The sequence below is a fragment of the Lichenostomus cassidix genome, chromosome 4 (genome assembly GCF_008360975.1).
Source record: "Lichenostomus cassidix isolate B80296 chromosome 4, HeHo_3.0, whole genome shotgun sequence".
NCBI lineage: Eukaryota > Metazoa > Chordata > Aves > Passeriformes > Meliphagidae > Lichenostomus > Lichenostomus cassidix.
Window position 1 is genome coordinate 53,054,137 of NC_139484.1, and position 12,264 is coordinate 53,066,400.

At 34.0% G+C, this 12,264-nt stretch overlaps 1 protein-coding gene across 11 annotated transcripts in view; it reads right to left on the reverse strand.

The window, feature by feature from the left end:
* The window catches only part of TBC1D19 (TBC1 domain family member 19), a 58,621-nt gene that overhangs the window by 38,518 nt on the left and 7,839 nt on the right, over positions 1–12,264 (reverse strand). For all 11 annotated transcript variants that reach the window (XR_014851796.1, XR_014851795.1, XR_014851794.1 and 8 more), the window contains exons 2-9: positions 11,759–11,831; positions 10,959–11,004; positions 9,099–9,174; positions 4,759–4,833; positions 3,750–3,813; positions 2,756–2,802; positions 1,069–1,179; positions 175–247 (exon numbers count right to left, since the gene is read on the reverse strand). Coding sequence is in view for 8 of the 11 variants with exons in the window: in XM_085059202.1 (XP_084915328.1) it covers positions 175–247; positions 1,069–1,179; positions 2,756–2,802; positions 3,750–3,813; positions 4,759–4,833; positions 9,099–9,174; positions 10,959–11,004; positions 11,759–11,831 (565 nt within the window). In the remaining 3 variants the exon portion in view is untranslated. The remainder of the gene's footprint in view (positions 1–174; positions 248–1,068; positions 1,180–2,755; positions 2,803–3,749; positions 3,814–4,758; positions 4,834–9,098; positions 9,175–10,958; positions 11,005–11,758; positions 11,832–12,264) is intronic.

Below are 12,264 nucleotides of genomic sequence, written 5' to 3' on the forward strand. Positions count from 1 at the left end.
AGTGTTTTCTATTGTTAGCTACATTTTACTAATGAAATTACTACAATCAAAGTTGCAGAACAAATATTTATGGTTTACTACAAGAAAAATACACTTTTTTTTTTTACAAATTATTTCAAAGTATTCTACTCATTAGTGCTCTGTTTGAATGACTGAAACATAGCATTAGCTTACCAGGAGGCACTTGTGCTGAATCATCAATACCTAGCTGTCCTATATTTAAGCCTAGTTCACTAAAGTCTTCTTTCTGAAAAGAAACAGAACCATAAAAAAGTAATTAACAATGTTTAATTCTCTAAATCACTTGAGATTGCTTCTGAAAGGCTTTAAGTATTTTCTAAACCAAATTAAGTTCTTCTAAATGTACACATTTGAAATAGAATCTCACAACAATTCTTACTCTAGTTTTAGTTATAGGCACCAGTTTGCATGTCAAATATGAGCTACACCTGGATCTAGTAAAGTGGTGAAGGAAAGATCAGATTGAGGATCTCTAATTCCTATCTCTTTTCCAAGCCAGGTGAAAGTTTTTCTACTAGCATAAAATGTCCAAGAGCCTCACCAGTGAAGCATTCAGAAAAATTCTCCTACTTTCTAATTAAAATACACTAGTACCCACACATTTCTTTTCAATTACAACCTGTCAATAAAGGGATTTAAAATCATTTTGAGAAGAAAGTCAGAAGCTAACTCATTGTCAGGCTACTGATCTTGTACAGCAGGAATTAAGATGTGCTACAAATTTGAAGTTTCTTGTACAGAAAAGAAAACTGGTGAGTAACATTTACAGAAGTGTATTTATGGCCCAAATAAACCTGTGTGGCATAAAATGAAAACTTCCCTACTAGCAGAAAATTTACTATTTATGTTTTGGTTTTCATTAAAAATGTCTTTTCATTGAACTTCTTTATGCCCTGTACTTTAACTACATATTTAGACTGATTTTCACTTTCAAAAGGAGAAACTTATGATGATACTAACATTCTTTTTTACTCTTTAGAGTAATTCTCACTAGCAAGAAAAAATAATTCTTGCAGAAACCTCTTGTAAGAAAAAAAATATACTTACCAATTCTGGAATATCTTTAACTTTTAAAGGAACTTGAATTAGCCCCAGATGATTTCTGAAACTAGGCTGTTCTCCATTTTCATAATTTGGGTTTCGAAGATTCATCAGTACCTTAAAAATTGTAGCTCTGTCATTCCTTGCTTACATCAACATCATCAGTATTACAAACAGTACATTCAGCAGAAAACCATTTCCCACAACTTATATATATAGACCCAAATTATATCTCAACATTTTCAAAATCAAAAAGGATTGAAATTTTTAAGGAAGTTAACGTATTCCACTTTGAAAAGTCAGCTCAAATTATAAAATTAAAAAGCAGAGATAATTTTTGATCTATGCGATTGAGTGCTGGCTAAATAGTAATGTTTTGACTAGAATTTACCTCCTTATTGAAGCTATTCCAATGCCAACAGTATATTTCTGATGGCTACAGTGTCCACGATATTCTTCAATATTACTTTGCTCTGGAAGAATTTTTATCCACCTTTTTACACTGGCAATCTTACGGAGCTTCCAATAAAAGTGCTAAGTAATTTGCTATTAAAATAATTTCTTACTAAATAACAGTATGTGAAAGTATCTTCTTTCAAGTAGGAAAAAACAAAAGACAGAACTGAAAACCTAAAACAAATGTAACATTTAAAGGACAAGGAATCACATCAAGGTAAGTGAATGTGATCTATAAAGGAATTTACAGTCTCATACATACTGTTATTCCATGGTATAGATTTTGATATGATGTTGAACTGCAAAGATTCTGTCTAACATGAATTTCCAGCTCTTACAAAATTCTGTCATAACATCATACCTCTACAATTCTCACTCTTCTAAGTATTCTAATACCATACAATCTCACTGTCAGACTTGTAAATTTAAAGAAACTGCAAACTCTGGAAAAAAAACGGTATAAAAGAAAAAGAGAGTGATCATGAAGGGCAGTGAATAAAGCTAAGAATAAGACTGATTTATTTACAGATCCAAGATTAAAAACACACCACAGCTGTTAGTACAATGATGGAAAACAAAATAAACAAAACATTTTCAACATTATTTTGATTAACTGAAGAAAAGGAGTAATATGTACTAATTTCTGTTTTACTATGATGTTCTGTGCTTGAGTCATAGAAAATGATGAATAATAATGATATTTCAGACTTTAAAGATTCCACAGCCACCATTTTTAATGGTCCAGTTTGCTTCCATACAAAAGCCTTGAAATTCCAGAGTTCTGTTTCATATTTGATTTTTTACAACCTTCCTAGATGACGTACAATTTCAACTGCATAAAAGTCTGCAATCTACTATGAAACAGTCTATCAGCCTCACGTACTGTCATTTATGAGCTTAATATATTAGAATTTAAAATGTAAAATGGTTTGCAAAATCAGTTGAGAATTGCTTTCAGAGGAAAAGAGCTGGGCCCAAACTATGGTTTGGAGAAGTTTATGACTGGTACAATTTAAAACTGCAGTTAAAAAAAAAAAAAAAGGACAATAGCATTAAAAAAAAGGGACAATAACATTTTGTTTTGTAAACCAAACATGGACTCATATAAAACATGCCAAACTTCACTTGCTATAAATGACATCTAGTATGAAATACACTTAAAAATTATTTCTCACACTTGACATAAAAGACTAATGGATACAAGGCAATGACTGAGTATTGTTTCATAGATACTTACCTCAAGAAAATCTTTAGGTGCATAAACAGGCCGGAAAAGGCTTAGATCTGAAGTAAGATTTCAACGACACTATGTTAAAACCATATGATGAAAAAAACCACATGCCATATCTATAACACAATCTAGCAATTTAAGTAACAATTAGAGAAAAGATCAAAATAACATCATCACAAATATCATGGCAACAACCACCACAAATTCTGTCAGGATCATGCAATCGATAATATTTAGCTTTGTAAACCCCAAATAAATGAAGAGGGGGGGTACTCTTTTAAGGTCCCTTCCAAACCAAAACATTCTATGATTCCATGAAGCAAACGGTAGTCACAGGATTTTACTCAATCCTCATAAGTGTTTAGACTGAACCATCCTTAGACTTGGCAGAGATATGATATTCAAAAGCAGGGTATTTTTTAACATCTTAGATTGTTGAATTACACATACTGCTGTCAAATGAAAACTGGGGAGTAGTACGAAACAATCCATGAAAAGTGTTTGCCATCAGAGAGGTGGTACTGCAATATAAACCAGCACCTCTGCAAAATTCTTTTTAAGGAACTTGGCTATGAACTAACAAGGAAGTTAGCCTTGCTCTCCCAAAGTATAATATCACTGATTATTCTGTGCAAGAGGTATTTTTATCTTTTGTAAAGAAAACATCTGAGCTTAATTATCCATAGTTCTGAACATTTTCTGTTAGCCTGAGTTTACCATAAGAGGAACTGTGTCCTAGTTGAACAAATCTCTAAAGCACTGCAATATGGAGTATTATACAAGAACCCCTCAGTGATGATTCAATGTTAGTACAATGATTTGAAACAAAGTAACAATGAAATAAGTACTTATTTACCCATAATGGCATATTACTAGTGAAAAAAAGATTGAAATCTATTTTCCTTGAAGAGATTAGATTAACCTTTGACTGGTAAGTAAGATGTGCATGCTGCCTTTCTATGTACACAAATCTAATGCATGTAAATTTAGTTGACCTTACCTGGCTCATCAGTTCCCATTTCATTCCATTTATTAAGCAGTTCTTTTTGTTCGTTTACAGGCCTCTGAAAGGCACAAACAAGTATCTTCTTTTTTTTAACAGAATGAATAAAAACATGCATCTTTCAAGTATGTATTCATTTCAAGTATACATTAATGCAACATTTTTCGAAACAGCAATACAAACTTATTTGCTTATAAATTATCCCCAGCCTGAAGGTATATTATACTGTAGAAAGCCCAAGTTCCAGTTCCAGGAAGAAAAGGAGCCCATTAAATAGTTTCAGGTGTTTACTAATGAATTTTAGGATATTTACCACTCAATTTGATGTTACTGAAGATTTACAGCCCATTCCGTAGAGCTGTTGGACTTTACCAAATTCCTGTCCCTGGCAGTCATAAAAAACAAATACAACTGCATCCTTTATCTCATGATGAACCATACAGGTATTGCCACCTACCACAGAGGTATAACAGGAGAATGAATATAACATTCTAACAGTACTCCCTAATTCCATTATCTTTAAAATTACAGCCTCTATATTAATAAAAAAAAAAAAAACCAGACAAGAATGAATGACAAACAAAATCAGCAATGTATCGGTATGTCTCTCCTCATGTACCAGTTTAACTACAGCCTTCTCTGCACACAAAGTACAACTGTATCACACACAGGCTGCACAACTTATACAGCTGAGTCCACACACAAAATGCTCTGTTAAGAACAACGAACACAGTAATTAGCTTTCCAACATGCTGCTCCCTCAAGAGGACAATTACTGCAACAGCAAAGAGGAAAATCTACCTAGAGCCTCCATCTTCTCCCAAGCTGAGCTGATGCATTCATTGCCACCATCTCTGAAAATTATTCTGCATTAAAATTATTTAGATACTGGACCTACAGCTCTTGATAACCATGTGTCAAATGAAGATTACATTACAAGTGCACAAGATGAGGTTAATTTCAGAGAAAATGTCAGTTTGACAACAGAAAATTAGCAATACATTACCTTCTGTGCTAGTGGGATATTCAGTTCTGTGCACATGCTGTTCAGACTTTTCAGAATTCGTTTCTCCCAGCTTCCCTAAAACACACACAAAAGATATACTATAGGCAATTTCTTTTTCCTGAAGATTGAATTTACCATGGAATAACAAGCAGTTTTTTGAAGTCAGATATATACAAAAGGATAGCAAGAGTCACTGACTGACATCTGAAAAAATATGATGCTTCTTTACACATGGAAACAATAAATCAAACAGATTTCATCCTTTACAACACAATAAAGAATCAGAAAATTTAGTTGTTTGTATTTCAGATCTCAAAAAAGACATGTATTTCACAATTACTGATTTTTATATATGCCTAATGATCAAGCTTCTCTGTAGATCAACAATTAACAATCAACTGCACAGCAAATGCCTTCTCCACTTTGTGACATGAAGAGACTGGCAGTCTTTCTCTGCAAAACATATCTTAGATGTTGTCAGAAATTAAGGAAAGTTAGAAATTTGGTATTCCGTAACGCTTAAAAAACAGTTCTTCTAACATAATGTTCAGGAAATAGTTCTCTGATCAGAGAAAACCAGAAGTAGACAATACCTCAGTGGACAGTTAAAAAGCAATCAGATATTTCTGACCATTGCATTAGGCTTCAGTAGTGCCTAATCCGTGGCTAATTACTCTGAAGTTAATGCCAATTAGTATTGACTTCCTTGTCAATGGACTTAGTACTTTGCTTCCGTGACTATAGCACCACTGGTGGGTTTTATGCTTAATTTAGTTTTCTGTGGATGATGAGCCAGGCCTCGATCAAATGAATGCAAAGACTCCTCTTAATTTCATTTAGTTCTATTTATTATTTGTAATTTGCTCTAGCCACAAATTCTACAACAGTTAGTTACTGTTTAACCAAGCTCCTCAAAGTTCTGTCCAAAAGAGACAGGAAGCAAATGAAAGGAAGGGCAGATGTTCAATTGTTCTCTTAAAAAAAAAATTAAATATCTTGTCTATTATTGTTTCATTTTAGCTTCTATTTACAAGATCATTTACAAGATCTTCTCATACCTTTTTCCATCAAAAAAATAGCTATCTTTCACCAGAAATATTTTCTCACAATCAAGTCATCCTTTCACTTTCTTTTGCATAATCAAAACAGATCTGAGTTTTGACTGTAAGGAATATTTTCCAAATTGCTTATTTTTATCATATTCTGTGCAACATTTTACTTTAACTGAATTATCATATTTAAATTCCTTTAAATGCTGCAGTTACACAACACTGTGCCACAAACTGGTTAACCTCTCACAGAGAGGCATTTTCTATTTTGCTAAGAAGTGAGGTTTTGTTTTCCTTCAGGCTGTTCCCCAGCCAGGTAGATCCCAGACTGTGCTGCATTCCTGGATTATGTTTTCCCATGTGCCAGACCTTACATCTGTGCTTGTACATCATAAGGCTCTTGTTAGCCCACTCTCCCAGCATATTCAAGGTTTTCTGCACAGTGACTCTCCCTTCTGAAGTGACCACTTCTACACTCAGCTTGGTACCATTGCCACCGTTACTTCATGATACCATCAAAATTAAGGAAGGACACAGCAGGGTGGGCTAGGGAGAGGAATAGCACAGATATGCTTAAAAATATGAAAGCTACAAAAGAAGAACTGAAGAGGCAGATGACAGCTTTGCAAGACCAAGACCCATCTAATTCCAAGGAGCAATGGAGGTCAACACTCTTGGGTGTGATTTACAACTGCCACACCAGACATTAATCCACTTACTGCATTGGGGATGCAACATGTTAGTAATAAACCACTTATAGACACTCATAAACTGACATAATTCAGCTTTCAAGACTCTACCCAGGAAAAGATATTCAAATAAATTCAAAAAAGTCAAAACAGAAGTGAGGGTTATACGGCCTTTCCAAGCAAGACACCCTGCCCTCTCTCCAGGACATCAGTTACCTGAAGTGAGCAGAAACACTGTCCTTCACTGAAACAGAAGGCAGAGGCAGAGCTCATACAGTCATTTTATTGATGGTAACAATACATTTAACAAAATGGATCCTCTAGTCTTAGGAAGAAATTTCACACTAAGAAAAGACACTTTTAGGATTGCTATAGTTACAATTACAACATTCAGTAAAAGAGCTGAAACTGAGGAAGGTGTTACTGCTATTTGAAAACACTGTCACAGAATCACAAAACGGTTTCCTATACCTAAAGGCCCCTCAGAAGGGGAGGAGAAGGATTTTTAACAGGGGCATATAGTGATAGGACAAGGGGGAATGGATTTAAACTGAAAGGGCAGGTCTACATGAGAGATGAGGAAAAGATTCTTTACTGTGAGGGTGGTGAAACACTGAACAGGTTGCCCAGAGAAGTTGTGGATGCCCAACCCTGGAAGTGTTCAAGGACAGGTTTGATGGGGTTCTAAGCAACCTGACCTAGTGGGAGGGATCCTTGCAAGGGAAGGCTGAAACTAGATGATCCTTAAAGTCCCTTCCAACCCCAACCATTTTATGATTCTATTACCTACAGCATTACTACTCATTGCCATTAGTGCTCTATCCTTTACTAGAAATCTGGTTTTCTTTTGAGGTAGGAAAACAAAGCAATATAAAAACTTTAGTCTGCCACCTATAAGAAATCAGAACCAATACAAGAAGAAAAAGACTGAATGTCATTCCAGTAACTATCAAGTCTTTATCAAAATACTGTATTTTGAGGAAGGGTTTGAAAGAGCATCTACTGGTTTGGGCTAGGATAGAATTAATTTTCTTCATGGTAGTTGGTATATTGCTGTCTTGTGGATTTGTGACCAAAAAGGTGTTGAAAACACATCACTGTTTCAGCTTTTGTTGAGAAATGCATACATAGCTTCAAGGTCTTTGTTTCTAGTGCTTCCCCGATGGCAAGGAGGCTGGGAGTGAACAACAAACTGGGAGGAGACAGAGCTAGGACAGTTGACCCCTAGTGAGCAATGGGATATTCCAGACCATACAACATCATGTTCCAAATAAAGAAGCTGGGGAAGAAGTTGCCTGATGATGGAAAGTAGTGAAAGTATTCCTGTTTTGCCTTGTTGACAAGTGTAGTTTTTGCTCTGCCAATTAAACTGTCTTTGCAACAACACTTTTCACTTCTGCCCTTTTGATTCCCTCCCGTTTTGCAAGGGGAAAGCGAGTGAGTGGCTGAACTGCCTACCAGGGTTAACCCACTCAGAGGACAGGAATAACTCTTTGAAATAGGGCTATCAAATTTTGAAACTAGCAAAGACAGGACATCCCATTTTTAAACTACTAGAATAACAGGCCTTTCTACATACAGCTAAAAATACTGGTTACTGTAAGTATTGCATATACTTTTGTAAAATAATAGCCCGTGAAACTGGTTTAGACAAACATACATGTAGATGTATCTCCGTGGTTTTTGCATTAATAAACCAATAAGAGTGACTCTTTTCAGGCAGCAAGTTGTGGCACTACATTTCACGCCACATATGAAAAAGTGATTAAAGCAATCTTTACCCACAAATCCTAAAGGCTGAAACCCAGGACAGAGACATAAGACTTAGCAGAATAAACTACAATATGCTTGTGAAAGTAACACAATTTATTGAGTGTCTTGTAATAGAATACTGCAAGGTATTTCCAGGCACAGCTGAGTTAAATACACACTTATCCCTACCTCAGATGTTTTGGTTAGATCATATTCTTGAAGATGGTTAACTTTTCTTTACATTTTTCTGTGGATTTTGTTTTTGTTTATTCCAAATGGCATATATTGGCGACAAAATGAAACCAACAAAGCAAAAATATTTTTTCCTGACATCAAAAAATCCTCATTTAATCTTTATAGACCAGTTTCTCTTACTCTCCTTCAATATGCCATAAGCTCCTTAGCTCTATATTTTTCATCTTCCTTTCACATTTCTAAGTACTAAATATATCTCTTCTTTCTGAAGATCTCGCTATCTCTGCAGCCTGTTATCTTTCATTGCGGAACCGCCTGTGTCTTTTCAAAAAAGTGGTTTTGTAACCGTAAGTGAAATGACCTATAGCATCAATTTTTCGTCTCCTCAATAAACAAAATTCTCTTCTTTGACATATTCACATCATCTCTATTTTACATTTTTCACCTACCTGCCACTATATCCTACTTCTTTCATGGCTGGAGAATTATTTGAGGAAACATCACATATACAATATTACTATTAACTTTGATGCAATTACAAATCTGTGCTTTTCTTAAGGTATAAAAACTAGAAATACAATAACATTCTGCAGAGTAAATCTCAAACAGTGTAATTAGAGATTTGATATGAATGGTAAAATTGATGATCACCAACCTGTGCTTTCCTCATATAGGCTAAAGGTTCTTTAATATGCTCAGGCGGTGCTGCAGGATGACAGGGTGAAGGAAACCTTAAAGAAAATACAGTAAACTTTAAATATTCTGATTTTTTATTTTGCTTAATTAATCCTGTATTTGTAAGCCTAAATATACTTCTTTCATGAGAGCACTAGTAAAAACACAAGTGTATGTTGATTAAAACTAAGTATTATTTTTAGAAGTATGTTTTCCTCATCCATTCTGGGGATACAAACAAGATAACAATATGCAAGAATTAATAACATTTCAACATGAGTTTGTCTTGTATTAAAAATAATGCTCCCTTATAATTTCACATAATTGTAAAATAAAATCAAATAATTACATTAACAAATCAGGTATTTTAAAATGTATTCTCTTCACAACATGCCATCTTTATCATTCCCTGGAACTTTCACTCTCCAAGTCATTACATGTTTTCAAGAGGTAATCGATTTTCTTTTTGAGGATTTCCTTTTAAAAATCAATAGTGAACATCTACATGTCCAAACTAATTAGAACTTTGAGGCATTGACTTAAGCAAAGCTGAATATCCACTTAAAAATTGCATTATGCCAAAATATAAAGGTTGTAACAAAAACTAAAAACCAAACCAAAACACTAATTTATCTTTCAGTAGTGAAGATTATTTCCAATGAGTTTTTCCAAAACATTTTATCCATCTTAATTTTAAATGCCTCAAATGTCTTTCGGCAATCAAAATTTACATATAGCTTTTCTAATAGTTAGCCTGAATTTTCATTTGTTTAAACATATTCAGTCAGTTCCTATCATATGTTTTTGGGAAACCTTCCCCAAATTTCTTCCAGTTTTTACCTGATAAGGTAATTCTTGTACTGCTGCAAATTTGTTCTGTCCCAGTGTGTAAAATGGAATCAATATTAACAGATTTCAGCCATGCTTTTTCTTGGCTTTTCCACAATGCCCATGAAATTATGGTGTTCATAGTTAATTTCAATTTCCAATGGTTAATTTCATTATTTTGCTGCTTATTTCCGTGCATTAGCCCTAGAGACAGGTAAATATTTTTCCCTGGAAAGATATGATGAAGATGAATCCTCACTAATAGACAGAAGCATTTTGCTGAATTAAGTCCCTCATACCACTAAAGATACATTGTGCTAAACTGGTAACTCTAACAAGCTTATTTAAATTAGCACAAATAGATTTGCATACACATTTCTTATTTTATAGTTGAATTTATGGCTATGGCTATAGCTGAATCTATGGCTATTTATGGCTATATCTGTTATGAAGTTCACCTTTCCACTGTGCCAGAATGTAAAGAAAAACTATGCTTCCCAGAAGCCTAATCCAAAGTTTGCTGAACAATAATAAAAAGGAAACTTGACAAATTTTGTGTTAATAACCATATCCCAAGCATGATGAGCACTGACCTGCTAAGTCTAGAGATCCAATACCTTAAATATTTAAAAAATATTTAATACAACAAATATGTGCAATGCTGTGATAAACACCTCAATTAAAACTCATTTGCAGCAACTACCTCATTTACACAAGAATTGTATTAAGACCCGTGGTACCTTTGGACATAAAAGCAAAAAAGAAAATACTAAGGTAACTACAAAATGCAGTGATATTTACTTCACTCATTCTTTAAAATGCACTTGTGTCCAATATTTTTACTAGGATGGAAAAGAAATAATGGCACTTTAAAAACAGAAATGAAGCAGGTACCCTTGCTATGACAGATCTTGCAGATTATAGTAACACACCGTACACCTATATATACAAATAGATCAAAAGTAAATAATGTGAATAGAACTCATTAAGTAAAAATACTAAATAAACTCACACATTTAGTTCACTATAAACAGCATTCTGGAGCTTCTTTTCCCAACCTGTTAAAATAGAAAAACAACCAGAAGACAACTTTAGGAATTAATACTAACGGAACATCAATCAGAGGTTGCTTTGCAGTCACTGGAGTTTTATGTCTGGTCTCAGTTCATGTCTACCTACCAGACAGACAGGAAGAAACCTTAATCTAATTAAGATGGAAAACTGCAAGCTGAAACCTGTATAAAGACTAAATATCCTTTATTTCTATCTGCTGTTCAAATAATTACAACACAGTTTTGGTTAAAAAATTGCATTTTATTTTTTCAAAGCCAATAATAATTTTACTAAACCAACAATTAATAGATACAGTGTTCCTGATGATTATAAATCTTAGATCACTTATCATAAAATCCTCACATTATAGTTACATAGCCTACAACTTCAAATGCAAATTGGAAATTTAACTAAAGGTAAAATTTTCAAGAGTATCTCCATAAACATTAATTTCCAATTTCAGAAGAGACAGAACTCTAATTTCACTCAGAACTTTCAAAAAAATCACCAGTATCTTATAAAATTATAAAAGCACTTCTTTGCGTAGTATGTTTTTCAAAATGCAGATGGAATCCAACAGCATTTTCCCTTTTAATTTTCTCTATCTGGTTTAATCATCTGGATGTCTGCTTCTGGCTACTCTCAGTGACAAGACTGAGAGTACCAAGCTGCACAAACTACTGTGTTCATCACTTATATCACATATATTGTCACACAAATCTATACTATTCACAAACGTACAAATGAAGTATTACAAACCTGACGTCTTCAGAAAATCTTTAATGTCCTCTTTTAGTGATTCCAGCTTAATTTCTGGTTTGTGTAGGCTAACCTGATATGAAAAATAAGTAAGTAAGCATCAAGCATTGAAGAGAAATCACATTATTAAAGTTACAAAGTAAGTCATAATCATGCTTAAGGTTACACACAAAGCAAACTGCTTCTTTGAGCAATGGCTATTGCAGCCAAAAAAATCAGTTAACTTTTTTCTCACTCAATGTCTTTACCTGTTACACCAATGCTAAAAGGTATATGTGGGGAAGGAAGGAGAAGAAGGGAGCAGAATTCACAGTGAATGCATATAAACACATATGTTTAATAATCTGAGCAAATACCCCACAAACTTAGCACAAATGCTAGACAACACACATTAAGGAATGGGTCGTAAGGTACACATGTAAAAAACTAGAACCCAGTCACTGCATTTCACCTGACAGAATAAAACGAAAACATTTCATAATTTCTCACTTAACCTCCCACAGTTC